Source organism: Salmo salar, chromosome ssa23, assembly GCF_905237065.1.
Source record: "Salmo salar chromosome ssa23, Ssal_v3.1, whole genome shotgun sequence".
Taxonomy (NCBI): domain Eukaryota; kingdom Metazoa; phylum Chordata; class Actinopteri; order Salmoniformes; family Salmonidae; genus Salmo; species Salmo salar.
Window position 1 is genome coordinate 39,327,574 of NC_059464.1, and position 24,907 is coordinate 39,352,480.

The 24,907-nt window shown below is 41.5% G+C and overlaps 1 protein-coding gene across 1 annotated transcript; it reads left to right on the forward strand.

Annotated features, from left to right (window-relative positions):
- The first annotated feature begins 548 nt into the window (after window positions 1-548).
- LOC106584603 (ceramide kinase) lies at window positions 549-24,690 on the forward strand. Its single transcript, XM_014170079.2, is given in 14 exon segments — window positions 549-879; window positions 17,773-17,907; window positions 19,207-19,329; window positions 20,409-20,455; window positions 20,457-20,535; window positions 21,237-21,303; window positions 21,538-21,683; window positions 22,307-22,381; window positions 22,775-22,927; window positions 23,035-23,140; window positions 23,254-23,339; window positions 23,463-23,668; window positions 23,821-24,032; window positions 24,171-24,690. Coding segments are annotated over 14 exon segments (1,728 nt in total). The 5' UTR covers window positions 549-677; the 3' UTR covers window positions 24,262-24,690.
- Window positions 24,691-24,907: the final 217 nt, after the last annotated feature.

Consider the following 24,907-nt stretch of genomic DNA (forward strand, 5'->3'; position numbering starts at 1 on the left):
ATGAGTTGGCAAACAAACTGAAAGGGTGCATACTGCCACCTGGAGTGTGTTGTTTGAACAGATATAAAGCCACGTTTGGCGATTTACTGCCACCTGCAGCTATGGAATGCTTGCTCACAAGTGTAATTCATTGGCTGATCCCTCCTGGTGACCTGGATGGAATTATGTAATCCTTCCTTAACTCCTAGGAAGTCCCACCCAGTTGACTACTTTGAAATGGTGAAAGTCCTCAATGGTGCTGCCCATGCTAAATCTAGTAGGTTTTGGGCACTAGAGTCCTCTATCTATCTCTATGGGATAGAAGTAGTAGGCCTAACATGAAAGTGAAATAATAATGGTCCGTTTGAGTGTCAGTCTGAAGTTTAGAAAATACATGACACTTATTTAATTGTATTTATTTTACCCATATTTGGCTACACATAGGTCTACAATCATATTAATTCAATTTTATTGAAATATTTGCTCTCTAAACCTACTCATCTCAAAGCCTCTTTCTCAGCACCAAAATTATAATACGTCGTGACGCCATGCGTAATTTTCAGCCCTTCCCCTTTTGGTGAATCCCGAAGAATCCGCTATCCAATTGTGTCTGTCGAAAACAGCAACATTATTTCCGTATGTATAGAATGGTTCTCAGTAACCCGATAAATTACTAAAGAAATGCTTAGACTAAGATAATGTTGATACGGTCTCTAAGTCACCCAGTGCGGTGGCTTACTGGTGAAGGCATGGAAAAACAACCGAGGTTATTGGCATCTCAACTCTTCCTGAAAAACAGCGTCTTCGAAGTATTGTTAAACGGTGTACTTCTGACATGGAAAGAGATTACGGCCAATAAAAAAGTTATTTCGGGCAGCATACATCACCCCTTGAAAGTCGGTAAGTGTCAAAAGATAAACTGGGTATTAAGTGTGAAGATATATGCTACTAAAATACTTCGAATGAGACAGAGGTGATTTATAGCCTATAGTATGTTCTCTTTGTTGGATATAATTCGCTGTCCACGTGACGTGCGCACGCACAATTCTAAGGTTAGTCTTAAAATATGTAAATTATTCGTTGCCTGCATCCTAATCTTTTTGCCGATGAAAGACAATACAGTATTGTTATTGTCAACGAATGACATGGTATGTTAAAGCCTACTGTATAGGCCTATTTGAAACCGACAGTGACAATTTAGTGCAGTCTTTTTTATTTTAATGTACATTTTTATTAGATACCTTTGAATCATAGCAGCGAGACTATCCATTTCCCAGAACTACGTTTTAAATACACAAGCTGTTTGATGACATCTGCGGCCCTGGTTTAGGTAGCGTCTCTATGTCGGGTCAATTGGATGGTACGCTATTTGTTCTAGGAGGTTTATGAGTTGCCTGACATTTGTCATCACCTCATACGGTAGGGCTAATAACCACTATAGTCAGTCTATTCCCAGTACATTTAAACACACGAAGCATCATAATTCTAGGCTGTTCATTATGTATTAGTCTTTATTATAGGCTAATTAGATTCAGTAATGTATTGATATTCAGATTGATGAAATTGGTATTATAGCCTACTAGGTTACATGAGCCAACATGTCTGAATGGAATAGGCTGCGTTTATTTACACAGGCAGCCCAATTCAGAAGTTTGTCACTAATTGGTCTTTTGACCATTCACATCAGATATTTTCACATTAGATATTTTTCAGGTCAAAAGACCAATTAGTGGAAAAAAGATCAGAATTGGGCTGCCTGTGTAAACTGAGCCATAGTACGACATCCCTTGTCACCTGAGATTCAGACGAGGAGCGAACATAGAGACAGGGGACTCCGCTTTGTGTCTGTGACATTATAGCGTCTAACAGCATGGGCAGTGCCATTGAGGCGATCTCCATTTTGAAGTAGTAATTTTTCTTCTTCACGATTGGCTGATCCGTCAAGATGACCGTTGGACATGACTCCAACAAGTTCACCAGGAAAGATCAGCCAATGAAGTGGAAGTCCCACCCAGTTTACCGTAATTTCCGGACTATTGAGCGCACCTGAATATAAGCCGCACCCACTGAATTTAATTATTATTATTATTTTTTTACATAAATAAGCCGCACATGTCTATAAGCCGCAGGTGCCTACCGGTACATTGAAACAAATTAACTTTACACAGGCTTTAACGAAACACGGCTTGTAACAAAAATAAATAGGCTTTAACGAAACACGGCTTGTAACAAAAAAAAATCATTAGCAGTAAGCTTTAGTTGTCTTTTTGCACTGAGTCAATTCCTAACGCTGCTGTTTCCAACGTCTTATCATCGACTCATTAAGACCAAGCTCCCGTGCAGCAGCTCTATTTCCTTTTCCAACAGCCAGATCAATCGCCTTCAACTTGAAAGCTGCATCATATGCATTTCTCTGTGTCTTTGCCATGATGAGGGTGACAAAATGACTACCGTAATCAGAATGATGGGAAGTTTGAGAGTGCTCGATTTAATCTAAACAGTAAACCAAAAAGTTGTTTGACCTTAACCCGTTTCGGCAATTTCATTGGTCTAATGAAAGCTTCATGCCGCCAAAAAACTGAGCACGTCACAGAATGTGTTTTTTTGGAGAAAGAAAATTTGAAAGCGGGAAAAATCCATATATTAGCCGCGTCATTGTTTAAGCCGCGAGGTTCAAAGCGTGGGAAAAAAGTTGCGGCTTATAGTCCGGAAATTACGGTACATTGAAATGGTGGAAGCCCTCAATGGCACTACCAATGCTAATACGGCTTTTTTGCCTCTATCATTCTCCTATGGGAGCAAAGCATATCCACATGGGGACGTATGGAATGTGCTTACGTTTGACATTGGAGTCATTTAGCAGACGCGACTTACAGGAGCAATTGGAGTTAAATGTCTTTCTCAAGGGTACATCGACAAAGATTTCATCTAGTCGGCGCAGGGATTTGAACCATCAACCTTTCGATTACTGGCGCAACGCTCTTAACGGCTAGGCTACCTGCCGGCACAGTTTAACTCGGTATGGTCTGTTGAATTAAATGTGGCTTTAGGCCTACCACCCCTGAAACCAGGCCTAAATGGAAATTGACTCTACTAAAAGCCTTTAGGATATTCAATGCATCTTATTGTGGTGAATTCAAAAGCATAGCCTACACTAGAGATATGAGGGAAGAGAGCGGGTTCACGCTCCTTATGGTCAATGATAGGCCACGTAGAATCTATAGGAATCCACGGACAATTGTCGTCACCCAATTCAAACAATTTTGATTTCCAAGTCAGGAAATCAACAATATAACATGTTTGATGCTAATTTGGATATTTAATAACATATCTAAAAATATTACGGATTTCTATGATTTTTATCCCACAGTCTAACAGCAGCCTCTGTTTATTATTTATTAATACCCTTGAACCACCCCTCAGTAGCTCCAACAGTATCACCTTTGCAGTTTAGTCGATCGTTATCACAGACAGTTGCAGTCTTGTCTGCAGCCTAATTCTGTAATAGACCCTGTGCCATTCACATTCTCTCATTCTAACAACGGACAGGACAGCCTCACCAAAAGCAAATACTCCCATCACTTTCACTGTCAAGGGATAGAGGAAGGCCTAGCACGGGTCTTCCACAATGTAGTTCCTGGCACATGTTTCCATCAGATGTTGTAATGTTTGAAACAGTCCAATGCAAACATGGGAGCCCATCCATATTTGTATAAAGATGAATGGTGAACACTCTGAATCAGAGCTGAGAAGGGCATTCACTCATGATGTCACTCACCACACTGATGGATAAGGGCCTGCTGTTCTGTTGACATTTTCCCTCTGCTTGCTTGGCTCTTTGACATTTCCATCGAGGGCTAATGCTAGCTAGTCTGATTTGGTGTTAGCAGCAACATGTGTCCTGCAAAGCATCCCCAACCCAACTTTCTTTCTATGGCTGTTATTAGCAAAACCAGTACACTAGTTGCACAACTAGGAAAGATCCGGCTAGTGCATAGGAAAATTGTGACTCGTGTTTTCCAGAGCAGCTCCATACAGCATAGGACAACGGTGACTTGTATTTTCCAGAGCAGCTCCATACAATATGGCTGGTACAGTATGTTGTTGACCTACCCTTGTTGTGAGGAGCTAATGTATTTGAGTTATGTAATACTGTTTAATAAGTCATTGGGGTCAACCTTGGGGTTCAGTTTGAGCTTTAGGGGTATGAGGAGGAAAGTCATGAAGAATTGCTGTGAGTGTGTGTGTGTATATTTCAAAGGAGAGAAGATTATCTTCAAACATTCCAAATATCAATTGTATTGATCTTCTCATTCAATGGAAAAACTGTCAAATGAGAACTTATGGTTTAGGGTCAAACTAGGTAGGCCTTGATGAGTACAGTTTGTCTGTGATGACTCAGGCTGAGATTCAATCTGAAACCGTGCCATTTAAAGGCTGCTACACACCCAACTCAAACAGAACGATGGAGCCCCGTATACGGTCCGTTCTAAAATTTGAGCCAAACAAAAGTACGAAGAAAACAACGCCCGTTACCTGCAGCGTTTACCATGAATGTGATCTCTGCTAACACGGTCACATTGCCTTTTAAAGGCTGCCTTGTCTACTGGCATGATCAGATTGAATCCCGGCCTTAATGACCATTTTCATTGACAACAGAGAGGAGTTGACATAATGACCCAGAGCGCTGGAGCAAAGGCCCTCCCCCCTTCACTTCACAATCACTGGCCTCCCTTCAGTGTTGTGAATGTTTCATGTCTGACCCATATCAAGATAGCTAGGTTAGCCTTTATTTTCATTGTTTGTCTTGTATGTCTCAAGCTAAAGGGAGTCGGTAAACATCGGTATCTACAGGCCTTTTATTCTTAGCTCGGCACAATATCATGTTGGCTCGTTCTGTGACTATGTATTATGAATAACTTCCAAATATTGAGTTGCACCCCCCACCACCACCCTCAGAACAGCCTCAAATTATTGGGGCATGGAATCTACAAGGTGTTAAAAGCATTCCACACAGATGCTGGCCCATTTTGACTTCAAAGCTTCTCACTGTTGGCTGGATGTCCTTTAGGTGGTGGACCATTATTGACACACAGGAAACTGTTGAGCATGAAAAACCAAGCAGCATTGCAGTTCTTGACACAAACCGGTGCGTCTGTCACCTACTACCATACCCTGTTCAATGACACTTAAATCTTTGGTCTTGCCCATTCACCTTCTGAATGGCACACATACACAATCCATGTCTCAATTCTCTCAAGGCTTAAATCCTTCTTTAACCTGTGTCCTCCCCTTCATTTACACTGATTTAAGTGGTTTTAACAGGTGACATCAATAAGGTATCATAGCTTTCATCTGGTCAGTCTGTCATGAAAAGAGCAGGTGTTCTTAATGTTTTGTCTACTCAGTGTTTATCACTAGAAAGATGATTGTTGATATTAATAAACCATGACCCAAGGAGTTGATAACATTGGCCAACTAAGTATCTGAGAATCAAGTGTGTTATGTAGCATTTAGGCCTGCGATCAAATATGGTATGACTAACTGTTATAATGTCCTCGGCTACAAAGGACCAATGGTGTACATTCAGCAGGCCAATGTTAAGACCTATATCTCTTACAGTGACATTGTTATAGCTGTAAGTTGTCATAACAAAATGAAATTATCCTGTCATACTTATGTAGTGGCTTCCCATGTGGACAATATATCTGTCTAGAGATAAAACGGACTAGTGACCTCCCTGTGTCGTTAGTTCTTTCATCTTGAGGCTGTCAAAGGTCTCCATTTATTTCAGAATGGATGGGCTTTGGCGTTGAACCTATTCATTTCAGGAGCTGGAAAAAGTCCATTAAATTCAGAGATATCTGATGTTCCAAGGACAAAAGTCTGGAAAATGAGCAATCACAAGCAGCGTTGTTGAAATAATCATCTCTCCAGATGAAAGGGGAATAGTCTTTGATAAAAACACATTTTTTCAGGCTTAAAGGGTAAATTAGTTTCTACTTATTTCTCATAAGATTATTATTTTCCATTCTCCAGCTAAAAGGGATCAAATGACGCAAGACCTTATCTCGGAGTAGATTGAAACCTAGCTCCACTGTCTTCAGTGCCAAAATCTGCTGCGTCTGAGAGAAACGCACATTGAACTAAGACAGAGAGGAAGCGGTAAAGTGAGAGGCCCAACTATGCTGAAATCGGTCTCCTTTCTTGCAGGTGGAATTTATATTTTTTCATTCGTTTTTTATTTTATTTTTGACCACCAAGCAAGGAGTTTTTGTATGGAGGTCAATGAGTGTCGAATTTGACCAACAAAGAAATGAATGGCTTATTTGTTACGTGAGGTTTATTTGATTGAATAGAAGTTTCATAAAAAGGAGGACGCATGACATCCCTGCAACTTCCAGAAAAAAGTTGTCTTGAGATGGATGTGCATATTCATGGTATGAGGCTAGTAGCATAGCTTCTCTCCATTGAATACAGGCGGTTGATGTCAACAACTCTCATTGAGTATTCAAAAAAAGTATTACAATAATGAGATGTATCCACCAATCCAAAGAAAGTATAGGCCGGAGCTAGACTGTCTGCTTTAATTTGAGGGTATTTTCATCCATATCGGTTTAACTTTTTGTACATAGGCCCCCCATTTTAGGGGACCAAACGTATTGAGACCGATTCACTTGCATTAGAGTAGTCAAAAGTTTAGTATTTGTTTCCATATTGCTAGCACACAATGATTACATCAAGAGTCACTTTTATTATAAATAAGAATATAATGTTTCTAAACACTTCTACATTAATGTGGATGCTACCATGATTACGGATAGTCCTGAATAAATTGTGAATAATGATGAGTGACAAAGTTAGCAGCTCAAATATACCACCAAGACATGCTAACTTCTCACCATTATAATAATGGGAGATTTGCGGGGGGGGTTGATATTTATGCCTCTAACTTTCATCAATATTCAAGATTCATTCAGGATTATCCATATTCATGGTAGCATTAACAGTAATGTAGTGTTTAGAAACATTCTATTCTTATTTACAAAAGTGACTCCAAAATGACAACATTGTTTACCATTTATTTCTATTGTGCACAACATAATCTGAAACACAACCAAAACAAACAGCAAATGCATCAAACAAGTTTGTAAATCAAGCTTGTCACACTAATCATTGCGTTCTAGGAATATGGGACCATATTAGTGAATTTATCCCAATACTTCTGGTCCCCTAAAATGGGGGGACAATGTACAAAAAGTACTGTAATTTCTAAACGATTTACCTGATATGGATGAAAATAACCTCAAATTACACCTTTAACTTTAACCTAGTAGTCATTATATCAATTTGAAATCCAAAGTGCTGGAGTACGGAGCCAAAACAACAAATGTGTCACTATCCCAATACTTTTGGAGCGCACTAGAGTGACTAGTTTGAAATGCTTTTGCCAGCTGTATTTGACGGGGTTCCCTTTGCTTGACAATGTTCCTATATCTCCGATCAGATTTAAAGGACGTAAAAGTTGGAGAGATTAAATGAAACCCATTTGCTATGAAGAGGCCTAGTGAATCGGGCTGGATTTTGAAGTTCAGCTTGACGAGTATGCTTTTAAAGTAATTGCAAAAAGGTTCCTATGTAGTGACATGACACAGAACACCTTTGACCCCCCATCTAGGCTTACATCAAATACAGTGAGCTTTTTGTGTAGTGGTGACTCCAGTGCTCCTAGTTGTAATGGAGTGTGGTGTGGTTTCTTGCCCTCAGCCAATGGTGATGTTCCCACAGGGAATTTCACACACACATTATAAATAGCTCTGTATGTTCACAACCTTGGTAAGTATGTACAAAATGTGTGGTCAAGGAAGAGGTCAAGTATTACGGAGATGTTTTTGTACAATATCTAAAGAAAAGTGGTGCAAGTAAGCACATTCTCTGCTGTAGCAGCAGCATGTTTCACATTTATGTGAAAATGGGGGAACTTTTGTGAACACAAGGTTCTCTAACCGAATTGGTTTGACCTGACCTGGTTTGTAAAAAAGGGATGGCACCTCTTGGGACATTGTGAAGCGTGAGGAGTTTAGGGCTGGGTGATATATGAAATTAAGTTGATTATGCGCCTCATATATATATGTATGTATGTATGTGTGTGTGTGTGTGTGTGTGTGTGTGTGTGTGTGTGTGTGTATATATATATATATATATGTATATGTATATATATGTGTGTGTGTGTCCTCTTGCTGTCAACTGTGTTTATTTTCAGCAAACTTAATGTGTAAATATTGGTATGAACATAAGATTCAACAACTGAGACAAACTGAACAAGTTCCACAGACATGTGACTAACAGAAATGGAATAATGTGTCCCTGAACAAAGGGGGGGGTGTTCAAAAGTAACAGTCAGTATCTGGTGTGGCCACCAGTTGCATTAAGTAAAGCAGTGCATCTCCTCCTCATGGACTGCACCAGATTTGCCAGTTCTTACTGTGAGATGTTACCCCACTCTTCCACCAAGGCACCTGCAAGTCCCCGGACATTTCTGGGGGGGAATGGCCCTAGCCCTCATCCTCCGATCCAACAGGTCCCAGACTTTCTCAATGGGATTGAGATGCGGTCTCTTCGCTGGCCATGGCAGAACACTGACATTCCTGTCTTGCAGGAAATCACTCACAGAACGAACAGAATGGCTGGTGGCATTGTCATGCTGGAGGGTCATGTCAGGATGAGACTGCAGGAAGGGTACCACATGAGGGAGGAGGATGTCTTGCCTGTAATGCACAGCATTGTGATTGCCTGCAATGACGACAAGCTCAATCCAATGATGCTGTGACACACCACCCCAGACCTTGACGGACCCTCCACCTACAAATCGATCCCGCTCCAGAGTACAGGCCTCGGTGTAACGCTCATTCATTCGACGATAAACGCGAATCCGACCATCACCCCTGGTGAGACAAAACCGTGACTCGTCAGTGAAGAGCACTTTTTGACAGTCCTGTCTGCTCCAGCAACAGTGGGTTTGTGCCCATAGGCGACGTTGTTGCCAGTGATGTCTGGTAAGGACCTGCCTTACAACAGGCCTACAAGCCCTCAGTCCAGCCTCTCTCAGCCTATTGCGGACAGTCTGAGCACTGATGGAGGGATTGTGCATTCCTGGTGTAACTCGGGCAGTTGTTGTTGCCATCCTGTACCTGTCCCGCAGGTGTGATGTTCGGATGAATCGATCCAGCTGTTGTTACACCTGGGCTGCCACTGCGAGGACGATCAGCTGTCTGTCCTGTCTCCCTGTAGCGCTGTCTTAGCCGTCTCACAGTACGGACATTTCAATTTATTGCCCTGGCCACATCTGCAGTCCTCATGCCTCCTTGCAGCTTGCCTAAGGCACGTTCACACAGATGAGCAGGGACCCTGGGCATCTTTCTTTTGGTGTTTTTCCAGAGTCAGTAAAAAGGCCTCTTTAGTGTCCTAAGTTTTCATAACTGTGACCTTAATTGCCTACCGTCTGTAAGCTGTTAGTGTCTTAATGACCATTCCACAGGTTCATGTTAATACTTTTTTTATGTTTCATTGAACAAGCATGGGAAACAGTGTTTAACCCTTTACAATGAAGATCAGTGGAGTTATTTAGATTTTTACGAAATATCTTTGAAAGACAGGGTCCTGAAAAAGGTATGTTTCTTATTTTTTTGCTGAGTTTTATATACAGTTGAAGTCGGACGTTTACATACACCTTAGCCAACTACATTTAAACTCAGTTTTTCACAATTCCTGAGATTTAGCCTAGTAAAAATTCCCTGTCTTTGGTCAGTTAGGATCACCACTTTATTTTAAGAATGTGAAATGTCAGAATAATAGTAGAGAATAATTTATTTCAGCTTTTATTTTTCAGCTTTCATCATATTCCCAGTGGGTCAGAAGTTTACATACACTCAATTAGTATTTGGTAACATTGCCTTTAAATTGTTTAACTTTGGTAAAAAAAAATTGGGTAGCCTTCCACAAGCTTCCCACAATAAGTTGGGTGAATTTTGGCCGATTCCTCCTGACATAGCTGGTGTAACTGAGTCAGGTTTGTAGGCCTCCTTCTTCGCACACTCTTTTTCAGTTCTGCCCACAAATTTTCTACAGGATTGAGTTCAGGGCTTTGATGGCCACTCCAATACCTTGACTTTGTTGTCCTTAAGCCATTTTGCCACAACTTTGGAAGCATGCTTGCGGTCATTGTCCATTTGGAAGACCCTTTTGCGACCAAGCTTTAACTTCCTGACTGATGTCTTGAGATGTTGCTTCAATATATCCACGTAATTTTCCTTCCTCAATATGCCATCTATTTTGTGAAGTGCACCAGTCCCTCCTGCAGCAAAGTACCCCCACAACATGATGCTGCCCAACCCAGTGTTTCATGTTTGGGATGGTGTTCTTCGGCTTGCAAGCATCCCCCTTTTTCCTCCAAACATAACGATGGTTATTACGTTCAAACAGTTCTGTTTGTTTCATCGGACCAGAGGACAAATCTCCAAAAAGTACGATCTTTGTCCCCATGTGCAGTTGCAAACCGTAGTCTGGCTTTTTTTATGGCGGTTTTGGAGCAGTGGCTTCTTCCTTGCTGAGCGGCCTTTCAGGTTATGTCGATATAGGACTCGTTTTACTGTGGATATAGATACTTTTGTACCCGTTTCCTCCAGCATCTTCACAAGGTCCTTTGCTGTTGTTCTGGGATTGATTTGCGCTTTTTGCACCAAAGTACATTCATCTCTAGGAGACAGAATGCGTCTCTTTCCTGAGCGGTATGACGGCTGCGTGGTCCCATGGTGTTTATACTTGCGTACTATTGTTTGTACAGGTGAACGTGTTATCAGGCATTTGGAAATTGCTGCCAAGGATGAACCAGACTTGTGGAGGTCTACATTTTTTTCTTTCTGGGGTCTTGGCTGATTTCTTAATTTTCCCATGATGTCAAGCAAAGAGGCACTGAGTTTGAAGGTAGACCTTGAAATACATCCACAGGTACACCTCCAATTGACTCAAATTATGTCAATTAGCCTATCAGAAGCTTTTAAAGCCATGACATTATTTTCTGTATTTTTTTTCAAGCTGTTTAAAGACACGGTCAACTTAGTGCATGTAAACTTCTGATACCCGTGTGGCTCAGTTGGTAGAGCATGGTGTTTGCAACGCCAGGGTTGTGGGTTCGATTCCCACAGGGGACCAGTACGAAAAACAAAAATGTATGCATTCACTACTGTAAGTCGCTCTGGATAAGAGCGTCTGCTAAATGACTAAAATGTAAATGATACACTGGAAATGTGATACAGTGAGTTATAAATGAAATAATCGGTCTGTCAACAATTGTTGGAAAGTGTGTGTGTGTGTGTGTGTGTGTGTGTACCAGTCAAAGTTTGGACACATCTACTCTTTCAAGGGGTGTTTGTTTATTTTTAAAATTGTCTACATTGTAGAATAATAGTGAAGACATCAAAACTAGGAAATAACACTTGGAATCATGTAGTTCCCAAAAAAGTGTTAACCAAATCAAAATATATTTTTAGATTTGAGATTCTTCAAAGTAGCCACCCTTTGCCTTGATGACAGCTTTGCACACTCTTGGCATTCTCTCAACCAGCTTCACCTGGAATGCTTTTCCAACAGTCTTGAAGGAGTTCCCACATATGCAGAACACTTGTTGGCCGCTTTTCTTTCACTCAGCGGTCTATCATCCCAAACAATCTTAATTGGGTTGAGGTCAGGTGATTGTGGAGGCCAGGTCATCTGATGCAGGACTCCATCACTCTCCTTCTTGGTCAAATAGCCCTTACACAACCTGGAGGTGCGTTTTGGGTAATTGTCCTGTTGAAAAACAAATGATAGTCCCACTAAGTGCAAACCAGATGGAATTACTTTATGGTGGGAACTACACATGCAGAGATCATCCCTTCACCTACTCTGTGTCTCACAAAAACATGGCGGTTGGAACCAAAATTCTCACATTTGGACTCGTCAGACCAAAGGACAGATTTCCACCGGTCTAATGTCCATTGCTTGTGTTTCTTGGCCCAAGCGAGTCTCTTCTTATTATTGATGACACCTTTTTAGTAGTGGTTTCTTTGCAGCAATTCGACCATGAAGGCCTGATTCACGCTATCTCCTCCGAACAGTTGATGTTGAGATGTGTCTGTTACTTGAACTCTGAAGCATTTATTTGGGCTGCAATTTCTGAAGTGCTGTTAACTCTAACTTGTCCTCTGCAGCAGAGGTAACTCTGGGTCTTCCTTTCCTGTGGTTGTCCTCATGAGAGATGGTTTCATCATAGCGCTTAATGGTTTTTGCGACTGCACTTGAAGAAACTTTCTTGAAAGTTCTTAATGTTCAGGATTGACTGACCTTCATGTCTTAAAGTAATGATGGTGTGTCATTTCTCTTTGCTTGTTTGAGCTGTTCTTGCCATAATATGGACTTGGTCTTTTACCAAATAGGGCTATCTTCTGTATACCACCCCTACTTTGTCACAACACAACTGATTGGCTCAAATGCATTAAGAAGGAAATGCATTCCACACATTCCAGGTGACTACCTCGTGAAGCTGGTTGAGAGAATGCCAAGAGTGTGCAAAGCTGTCATCAAGGCAAAGGGTGGCTACTTTGAAGAATCTCAAATATAACATACATTTTGATTTGTTTAACACTTTTTTTGGTTACCACATGATTCCATGTGTTTTCATAGTTTCCATGTCTTCACTATTATTCTACAATGTAAAAAATAAAGAAACCCTGGAAGGAGTAGATGTGTCTTAACTTTTGACTGGTAGTGTGTGTGACGATTATTATTATTTAAAATTATTATTATAATTGGTGGTCGCCACTATTTAGCTGCGCCAGTATGCCGCTGCTAAATGCGTATAGGGGAAACACTGCAGCTGGATAAATGCAACCACTCTCAAATTTATAGACAGAGCTATAGAAGCAAGGAATGACCCAATTATAAAAAAAAAATTTAAGCTATACAATATTCGTTTAGAATTACATTGTTTACAAACAATGCAGTTAAACAAGCTTATATTTTAGGTTCGGGTGAACTAACCTCATGAGGAATTTGAGTTATATTCTTCAAGAATCAATGGCTATATATCATTACTTTAGAAGTCAAGTCAAAAGTTTGATGTGCTGTACCAATCCCAGGCTGCCCCTTTCTTGAATTGCTCTCTGGTGACCGTAGCATGTTGCTACCATTGGCCTTGCCTCTGTGCCGTGTTTCTCAGTTAGGTCCTCTGAGACATTAAGCTCAGGACTGACACCATCAGATTAGCCTCTCTCTTTGGGGCAATCATTAGCCAGATTGGTTTGCTGCTCCTAAGAAAAAGTCATACACATCAGTGACTGCCTGATTGTCTGTGTCTTTGCTAAACTACCTTTTCACCCAGACCTGAATCCAAACTTGACATCTGTGCACATAACTCTAGTTTTCACGCAAATCGTCCGTGGATGACGATGACTTCTGGGCTTTTCCTGATGTTTCTCAATCACTCATCTGTGTTTAAATTTTTCCTCACACAAAAACACCTTTCCAAAACCCCCTCTCCCTCCCTGCATGTTGTCCCATAGTCCGTGTCCTCATGGTGGCGTTTTAAGGCATGGGTTCCCAAACATTTTCACTCAGGCCCCCTTCCAGCATTGGGGAACATCCCGCGCCCCCGACGTCTATTTTTATGGGCAAGCACTGTTCATACCCCCTCGTGGTGGAGAGAATTTTGCAGGAATAAGCTTATTTCCTGCAATTCTAACACATTTTGCCATGGGGGGGCAGAGAACATTTTGCAGTTTGAAAGAAAATGTTGTTGCAATTCTACACATTTTGCCGTATGTAATGTGTATTCATGTGATATTTGAGTGACTCAAACATAACAACAAAATCTTTGGGCTAAAAAAAACAGCAATTTTTTTTAGCACATGGTCTAGTTATAAATAACTCTAAGGTATGCAATGACTGACATGATGAGGAAATCTGATTCACTACCTGCCGACCCCTCACACCTCACTGTTTTTAGGGACAAGGATGGTGCCTCACAGTAGAGGCCTTCACTGGTCCAAAAAGTTTATCATCCGGACCCGATATGCATGAATAGATACCTGTTCCAAACGGACCCGAGAACCACTCGACCCATTGCATATAGGCCTGGTCGGCTCCAGACTCAATCCGAGTGAGGGAAGCAGCAGAAAAGGATACATTTTTAAGTAACTTTATTAACCAGAGCTAATAGCGCGAGGTAGAAAGTGGTGATGCTCTAGCAGGTGCCGTGCTGTGTGTAGGCTACAGTGAGAGTGAGTGAGTGACTCAGGGTGCAGGAAGGGAGACGCAGCAACCAATCAAGCCAACTTGCGCTATAGTAGACTAATAGCTGCCAGATCTAGGTTATTTATCATCCAATAGGATTACGTAGTACTTGTCTTGACTGCATCAAACCGGGATGAGCTAGCTAGCTAGGCTAATTGAGGCTGCATGCACTTTCTCGTCCTACACAGTTACAAACAACATCTCCATTCAGAATATTAAGTAACTGCCTACCTGTTGGTTCTTGGTCGTTGTAGCCTATCCTTGCCTTTCAACTTTTAATTCCATCTTCCATTGATTAGATATCTCAAATTTTACTGCACACTGAGGCTCTGACTGTAGCCTGTTGGTGCTTTCATGACTTATGATTGGCCAACAACAAACTACACACATCACTCATGAAAAGCAAGAGCAGCAGCATCAATTATACAAGCACTTGCTCCCTCTTCTCTCCCCTGTAGCAGTCTCGTATTGGTCCTTCCGGACATGTCAGTTAAAATTGCACATACCCGATAGTAAGACCCATTAAAATCAGACCCGTGACATTAGTTAGAATTCTGGATCTGGACCCTCTCGGGTATTCGTGTACAGGTGGATCCAAGACCTCTTCATCAGCTTGTTGAGCCAAGTCACTCCCGCCATACCTCTCCTCTATAGTGGCCTTTTACACTCCTTAGCCAATGGGGTTGTTGGCACCTCCAGCAATGGTGGACTTGGTCATATAGTCTTTTGATAAATCTCACAGTACTGACATGTTACTAACATGTCATAGGTCATGGACGGGTACTTGAAAAGTTGACTTCTCAGTCAACACAAACTGCATTCGAGGTCAGCTTGATGGGTTGGGGTATGCAGGCAGGTAGAGGACAGATATAAAACATACACTACCGTTCAAAAGTTTTTCGGTCACTTAGAAGTTTCCTTGTTTTTGAAAGAAAAGCACATTTTTGTTCCATTTTAAAATAACAACAAATTGATCTGAAATACAGTGTAGACATTGTTAATGTTGTAAATGACTATTGTAGCTGTAAACGGCAGATTTAACGGATTTAACGACAGATTTAAAAAAAATATTCTTAATGGAATATCTACATAGGCGTACAGAGACCCATTATCAGCAACCATCACTCCTGTGTTCCAATGGCGTGTTGTTAGCTAATCCAAGTTTGTCATTTTAAAAGGCTAATTGATCATTAGAGAACCCTTTTGCAATTGTTAGCTTTGCTGAAACTGTTGTGCTGATTCAAACAAACAATAAAACTGGCCTTCTTTAGACTAGTTGAGTGTCTGGAGCATCAGCATTTGTGGGTTCGATTTACAGGCTCAAAATTGCCAGAAACGAAGGACTTTCTTTTGAAACTCGTCAGTCTATTCTTGTTCTGAGAAATGAAGGCTATTCCATGCGAGAAATTGCGAAGAAACTGAAGATCTCGTACAACGCTGTGTACTACTCCCTTCACAGAGCAGCGCAAACTGGTTCTAACCAGAATAGAAAGAGTGGGAGGCCCCGGTGCACAACTGATCAAGAGGACAAGTACATTAGAGTGTTTAGTTTGATAAACAGACGCCTCACAAGTCCTCAACTGGCAGCTTCACGGTTGATGTTGAGACTGGTGTTTTGCGGGTACTATTTAATGAAGCTGCCAGTAGGGCTGGGCGATATGGCAAATAAATTAGCACGATATCTATATATTTTTTCATTCGATAACGATAATTATCACGATATTAATCAAATAATGTTTAAAAGATGCATATCTGCTTCAAACTCAAGAATCCCTGAACAAACTGTGGTTAGAGCATTGGGCCAGTAACTGAAAGATTGTTAGATCGAATCCCCGAGCTGACAAGGTAAAAATCTGTCGTTCTACCCCTTAACAAGGCAGTTAACCCACTGTTCCTAGGCCGTCATTGTAAATAAGAAGTTGTTCTTAACTGACTTGCCTAGTTAAATAAAGTTTTTTTTATTTATTATGTGAGCTACACATAAAATTATACTTGAAGGAAAATTGTTCCATGTTTTCGGCCAGGGAGCACGTGCCTGGGGTCAATTAAATTGATAAGCCTCTTGAAACCTTCCTTTTTGACTGTGCTAATTGATAGCATGTCCTTAGCAATGCAATGCATAATAGCATTTGTGATGTCTTTTGTCTTTTCTATGTTTGTTTGTTGGGCATAAAAGCTGTCAGTGTTGACTGCTTCGGGCAAACATCCCTAGATTGGCTGGTGCTCGTGGGGCGTTTATCAATACCGTGGTGCAAACTCAAACTTCCTGCATGTTCCAAAGAGTGATTTTGCTCCAGATGTTGAAAAAGGTTTGTCGTATTAACGGACTTCGTAGCCACCTGTCTACGGCACAATTTGCACCGAACATTGCTCTGCTCTTTGTCGGACTTCAAAAAGCCAAACCACTTTCAAATTACTGAAACAGTTTAACCCTTTATCAATAATTTATTTGTTGGAAGCTGCTCCTTCTCCATGGCTATCACTGCCGCTGTTTTCGCCTACATCACTCATTTTTCGTGGTTTAATAGTGGCTACTCCATCACTCGAGGTGCTAAGTGGTTTTTAGTGGGCGTGTATACCTCTCCACGTGCCTATTGTCACTTCTCTGCACATTCCTGCTGCTTCACAGAGGTGAGATGGACTGCTATACCTAATTATTCTATTTCGACATTATCAAAAATGAATCTAAACATTTTTATATATTTATTGAGGGAAGTAATTACCTCTAATTATTGATATTGATTTATCGCCCAGCCTTAGCTGGCAGTTGAGGCCTTGTGAGCCGTCTGTTTCTCAAACTAGACACACTAATGTACTTGTCCTCTTGCTCAGTTGTGCACCCGGACCTCCCACTCTTTCTATCATTAATGAATGATCAACACAGAAGTCTCACGAGGTCATTAATGTTTCCCTGATTTCCTATAGAGCTGTTATAGAACTGCTGTGGGCACAAAAACAAATGAATGCAGACTCGGCTCATGATAATGACTTCAGGAAAAGGGTGGTAATAACAGGCACCATTAATGTACGAGTTGCCCTAACAATATGGTATTGTTTGGTCCATAGTGATTGATCTAATCTTTCTCCAAATGATCCCCTTCTATTATCCATCAGTAGTGCTTTCTATGGCAGGAGCGGTCAACAGCTAAACACTAATGGTTCTCCCCCTCCTTGCCTTCTCTGTCCAACACTGGCTCCACCCTAATGCTGAAATCAAACTGTTAATAGCCCATTAGAGCTCCCATCTCATCACTTTAACTTTATTAGCATGAAGCTATCCCAGCTGTAATTGATACAGCCAGCCAAGTTTGGTTCGGTAGGTAAAAAAGGGCTTTAGATCCTGGTACATAGTCTCTCTCGTTTTGTGTGTGTGTGCTTTCCCCTTTTCCAATACATTTAATTTTCTAAAGGGTAAATCTCTGGTTCCTGCCACATTGTGACAGATTGATTTGGTGTGTTTAACAGGCACCAGCCACAGCGTGTCCGTGTCTGAGATCCTAGCAGTCCGGGAGCTCCATGTGGACGGCGGGACGAAAGATGATGGCAGGTGGCAGAAAATGCCCCAGAAACTGACTGAGTCCTATCCATATGCATTCACAGGTACAACTTGTTGGTCATCTAGAGCAATCTACAGATAATGGATTCAATATGTAGTGTGATTACCCATAAAATTATGAATTCATTCAAGGTTTATACAAATATGTTCATTCAATAGAGAATTGCTTCTGAAAAACGATATTCCAAACCCCATGTCTTTACCATATACACTGCTTTCAGAAAGTATTCATACCCCTTGACTTATTCCACATTTTGTTTATACAGCCTGAATTCAAAATAGATTAAAATAAAAATTCGCACCCATCTACACACAATACCCCATAATGACAAAATTAAAACATGTTTTAGAAATTGTTGAAAATGTATGAAAAATGAAATGCATAGATATAATTTGCTTAAGTATTCACACCCCTCAGTTAATACTTTATAGAAGCACCTTTGGTAGTGATTACAGCTGTGAGTCTTTCTGGGTAAGTCTCTTAAGCACTTTGCACACCTGGATTGTGCAACATTTGCCCATTTCTTTCAAAAATGTCTTCAAGCTCTCGAATTTGGTTGTTGAACATTGCTGGAGAACCATTTTCAGGTCTTGCCATAGATTTCCAAGTAGCTTTATGTCAAAACTGTAACTCGGCCACTCAAACATTCACTGTCTTCTTGGTAAGCAACTCCATTATACATTTGGCATTGTGTTTTAGGGTATTGTCCTGCTGAAAGGTGAATTAATCACCCAGTGTCTGGTGGAAAGCAGACTGCGCTTAGCTCCATTCCGTTTATTTTTTTTATCCTGAAAAACTCTAGTCCTTAACGATAAACGCATACCCATAACATAATGCAGCCACCACTATGCTTGAAAATATGAAGAGTAATACTCAGTAATGTATTGGATTTGTCCCAAACATAACACTTTGTATTCAGGACCAAAAGTGAAATGCTTTGCCACTTTGTTTGCAGTGTTACTTTAGTGCCTTGTTGCAAATATGTTTTGGAATATTTGTATTCTGTACAGGCTTCCTTTTCACTCTGTTAATTAGGTTAGTATTGTGGAGTAACTACAATGTTGTTGATTCATCCTCAGTTTTCTCTTATCACAGCCATTAAACTCTGCAACTGTTTTAAAGTCACCATTAGCCTCATGTTGAAATCCCTGAGCGGTTTCCTTCGTCTCCGTCAACTGAGTTAGGAAGGACGCCTGTATCTTTGTAGTGACTGGGTGTATTGATATACCATCCAGTGTAAATAATATCTTCACCATGCTCAATATGGTAGATAATACCGCAATGTAAATTTGTTTTGTTAAGCCTCTGTACCCTGTCACCCCTTCGCGTCCCCCTTCCACAGTGTCTTATGTGGAGAGAGCGCGGCAGCACCGCTGGCGGTGTAGTGACGTCACCTTCCACTGTTCAGAGTGGGCGCTGTGTCAGCAGTGGGTCCAGACCATCAGAGAGCAGCTCACAGCACTGAGTATGGCTGAGTATTACTGACAATGAATATGCTTTGTGAAGTCTTGGTTGCAAGGCTTACTCAGAAATGAGAGTGGCCGTCATTCTGTTCTGTTACTTAGTAGTGCTGAGCGATTAACCGTCATTTCATATTTTTTCCGGTCATTAAACAACTCATTAACCGTCTGTTCAATTACTTGAATTCCATCTAGTTAATTTTTTTACGTGAGCCCAGAGTGCCATTTCTCTAGAGAGAAATTAAATAATTCACGACAGAAATCAAGTAAACTATGTGGGACTCTGGGCTGAAGGGAGTTGTCATTTTCATTAAGCAAATATTCAACCTAGTTCAGCTCAGAAACATGATAATTAACTACAATCCAATTGCACCAGTTTTTTCAGTTTTGGACAGAGATCAGAGAGGTTGCCAACATCAGTCCAAAATAAGCCCAGTGTGTTTCTATGTTCTTATTTTGGACCTCAACTTGTCGCCTGCCTTTGACAACAACTCCCATTGTTAGGGAAGAGACATCATTATATACTGATCTCTGGACGGATACACTTTTACGCTTGCTATGTTAGGTTAGATGCACACAAAGAGGAATGTACGCAATGCTGAGAGGGACAGAGACAGTTTGAAAGTATGCCTTATCTACTTTGAAGAACTTGTAAAATGATTTCGTCAGACAGCTCTGCAACATAGGCTACTTAGGAAGGCTACCTAAATAGAATGACTAGACAGTACAGTATGGGGAGCACAGAGATAACGTTAGTTTGGGCTCGCTGACTGCTACTACCTGAGATGACTTTAAGGAATGAAAAATAATGTAATTAATATACACAACTGATATTTGATTTCATAGTAATTTCCTATTTTTCTATTGATGTCTACCAGTGTGGACCTGACAGAGACAATGGAATATTTTCAATGTTTTGGCAGTTATTTCATTTTTTAAAGCATTAAATACATTATCGAAAACTGTGACTATTTTTTTCAATAATCGAACCGACCTCCAAAGAGCACTAATTGTTCAGTACTATTGCTCAGCCTACAGCCTAGAAATTGATCTGGGAAAAAATCTTTCACTTGACTTTTTGCAGCTAGCAGACCCAAGCATTTGCTGGTGTACATCAACCCTTATGGGGGACAAGCAGCAAGGCAAGTGCATTTATGAGCAGAAAGTTGCGCCTCTCTTTGCCTGTGCCTCCATCTCCACGGACGTGATTGGTGAGTTCCTGCCAAAGACATTAAACATGCTTTAATAAAAGATGAGTCTTTATGGGCCAAGTCAAATTGTTCACTGTAGGCAAATTGGCACAAGCTCTCTCAGGCCGTACAGGAATATGACAATTTACGGCCGCCATCCATCATCCTAGTTCCTTATTGGAAAGGATGATGGTCGATGAATACTGGATTCCTTTATATCCGGTTTACTTCTCAGACTAGAGAGACTGTGGAATTTCAAAGTCACAAATTCTGACAAATTGTATTTAACTATACAGCTGCTTGGGTTGATAAAGATATTGATACAGTATTTGAACAACTGTAATAAAAATACATCTAAGGTGGGTGTGAATGTTTGCACATAAAATAAAACTATTCCTTTGGCTACAAATTGTTACAATGTCTAACAATTAGAGAAGAGAAAATGTGTACTTTAGGGCTACTTTAGGACTTCTGCTATCTCAGACTTCTTTATGGAAAATGCTTAGTCGATATATTGCTCCAAGCGAGTGAATGATTACTCCCTAAGTCCAAAATATCGATTTATGCAACAAATTAGGAAAATATCATGCGATATAAATTAATCAATTGTAAACCTGTTCAAGTTGACATTTCTAGTGTATCCCAATTACAGGAAGCACTTGAAAGACAAACGTGAAGCATGCTGAGACATCTAACTATTTCCTGGTCATTTGTTGTCATAGTTACAGAGCATGCCAATCATGCCAGGGACCACCTGAAGACAGAGGCAGAGATAAAGAAATATGATGGGTGAGTCGAGGATGGAGATGTTCTCAATGTCCTTGTCGCTATAGTAATCAAAGTTCTGTTTTAAAGACCTCTTTGTAGTCTGGTTTTCAGCCCTACCGTCACTAACTCATGTTCAACCAATCACAGTTGAACTAAAAACACCCCGGGTCAAGTATATTCATCTCAAACGACAAACAAAAAGATCAGTTTTGTTGTTCTGACCTGTGTGTTACATCACCTTTGACCTCTATGCAGAGTGGTGTGTGTGGGTGGGGACGGCATGTTCAGCGAGATAGTTCACGGCCTGGTCTCTCGAACACAAAGGGATAACGGAGTGGACCAGAACAGCCCGGAGGAGAAGCTGGTACCCTGTACTCTCCGAATCGGCATTATACCCGCAGGTTAGTCAAGACCCCACGCAGACATTCACAAGCACATGCATGTACACATTCTATACACGCCATCTGCAAGCATTCTCCTCTCTTGGGTGTCTTGACAATATAGAATCTTATTTATATTTAATATTTAGGATTTAATGTAACAATGTTCTTGTCTATAGCTATTCTGTACGCTCATGTATTTTGTTTTATGTGGAAGAGTAGCTCCTGCATGTGCAACAGCTAATGGGATCCTAATAAAGTAAAAACACACACCACTATGTTTACACAGCAATGATCACATCATAAGCTGTCAATAGCTCAGTTTATGACCTGACTGCCTATGTTTACAAACTAATGTCAACCATGAGGTCCATTTCATGTACACTACACTGTGTTGATTTCCGCGTTCCATTTTTCCATCTTACACACACCCTGGCCGTGATCCCACTCTCCAAGGATGTTGGGATATGCAACAAAAAATAAACATTTCCAATACACGCATGCATATTAGTACACACTTGTACATGTATGAGAGAGGACAATTATAAGCACCCACCAAATTATTACAAACACACAAACTGCTAGCTTTTGTCTGTGTAGTCAGAAACATGATGTATCATTGTCTTGTTTTGTGTGGTATCCAGGTTCAACGGACTGCATCTGCTATGCCACTGTCGGCATCAATGACCCTGTGACCTCAGCTTTACATGTCATAGTGGGTGGGTGCAGTTATCTATATTGAAATATTAACACCACTTCCAATTAAAATGCCTTTAAAAATAATGTAAAAATAGTAGCGTAAGCCTTCGTTATCACTGTTCCAGGTCATTCCTGGAGCTTCATTGTGAATAGAAATGTCTCGTGTTTGTCACTTCTATGTTATCGTTATGGCACACTCAGCTGACCGACAAGTGACAGCCGTGACCTACTTATTCAAAGCTTTTGAGATAAGAGGAAACTGCTGGAGGTCAGTGTGGGTGGATGGGTGTGTTTTTTTTTTTATAGTAAAAGCACATATTGTGTGTCATCACACCTCTTTAGGACACTACCCCACACACACAGTATCTGTGGAGGATCACTCATACTAGACTTGGGGGGGCATGTCTTCACAGGAGACTCCCAGCCAATGGACGTGTGCTCGGTCCATCACAACAACACATTCTTGAGGTATTCCGTATCCCTGCTTGGATACGGTTTCTACGGAGACGTGCTGGCAGACAGCGAGAGGAAACGCTGGATGGGACCAGCCAGATACGACTTTTCAGGTGGGTCAGAGGAGTAGCTTTAGCTATTTTAGGAAATACCACCATTGGTACTGTTGCAGTAGTCTGTTGCCATTGCTAGTGATATGGCATGATGTCGTTTTGTGCAGGTTTTAAGAAGTTTCTGACACATCACCACTATGAAGGGGCTGTGTCTTTTCTACCAGCAACTGACACACTGGGAACACCGCGAGACAAGACCAGGTGTAGAGCTGGGTATGTTATACTGTACGCGTACAACCTGTTGTGTAGTTTAGTATTACATGTTTGTCTAGATGGTGCAAAGGAGATTGCTCACTTGGCTAGCCAACTCCATTCCTGCTTTCCAGGTGCTTCATATGCCAACACGACGGGCAGCTGTATTCAGGGGATTCCCCAGAGGAATCCAAGACTGCTCCAGATGTCTCAGACAGAGGTAGGTACAGTATCTCTGCCTGAACGCACATATGGCCTCAACTCCACATGCCATGGGTCTCTACTGAAACCTGCTTAATGTTTTCACCACAAAGCCCCAACCTCTGTTTCTGCTCTATCCCAGAATATGAAGTGGGGTGGGGGGTGGTCAGAGGGAAGTTCCTGGCCATCAACGCGGCCAGTATGAGCTGTGCCTGTCCCCGTAGCCCCAAGGGCCTGTCCCCCGCCGCCCACCTCGCTGACGGCACCACTGACCTCATCCTCGTACGCAAGTGCTCCCGATTCAACTTCCTGCGCCACCTGCTACGCCACACCAGCAAAGACGACCAGGTAACCACACTGGATGGGGCTACTGCAATGGTTTCTTGATTTCTGTGGGTACTCCAACCCGGGTCCATAGCAGTGGTTGCATGAGATGGTTAACTTGCCACTTTCCTGTATCAGGGATTTCATTTTCTCAATTCTGTTCCTCCTCCCTTCAGTTTGACATGACCTTTGTAGAGGTGCACCGTGTGCGGCGCTTCCGCTTCACGCCGCGCCACTGCCAGAACGACTCAGAGCTGGACCTGAGGGAGAACGGCAAGCAGCTCTTTAGCCAGATCTGCCGGGACCACCCGGCCTGCAGCTGCAGCCCTGCCTATAGCAGCTGGAACTGTGATGGCGAGATCCTCCCCCACGCTGCCATTGAAGTCGGGTACGCACCCCTCTACATGGAAACATAGCACACTTCTATAAGTTTATTTTCTGCACTGTGCTGTCTTCAACATTTCAATTGAATTCCTGCCTTTGTTTTTTTCCCTGACAATGTTTTCTTTGTCTTCTGCCCTGCCAGAGTTCACTGCCAGTTGATCAAGCTGTTTGCGCGAGGGATCGAAGAGCAGCCTTTGTTTGAGGACCTCGCCAACCCCCTGTGTGCACTCTAGGTCCCCTCGCCCCTCCGCTGCCCTACCCTATCAGTCACTGGAACAGTCCTACAGCGTTTCAAAGGCTCCCACTGCTGTCACTTACCTTAGCCCTGTGCACTACCTTTCTCTAATGTACTTTCTGGGGCCATTGGAGGTCACAAGTTCACAGGTCAAAGAGAGCTGGTGCTGGTACATTTACAGAGGTTCATTATCCACTATAGCGAAGAAGAAATCATGAAAATCTTAAATGAATGTATCCCCTTCCTGCTATCCTTTTGCAATGAAGAGATGTTAACCAACACTTAACGTGCTGTTCAACATTTGTAGAAATTCCGTTTGCACGTGTTGGAATGTATGCTGCTCCAAATGAAGAATTGTTACAAAGCAATGTTTATTTATTTATCCATTTGGAGAAACCCAATATTAAAGGATGTTTGAATGTTTCTAGCTGCTTGCCTTGTTGGATGTTATTTCCCTGCATCCAAAAAGCATGAATTTGAATACATATGTGTGGATGATAGGATATTGGATGAACCAGAGCACTCTATGGGTACCAGATGCCAGCTAGCCTGTCACCTTAATGTGGTAATTTAATATGTCCTATATAGCTACAGTATACCACCAGACTGGCTAGAGTCACACTGAAAACTCAATGTACTGTAGC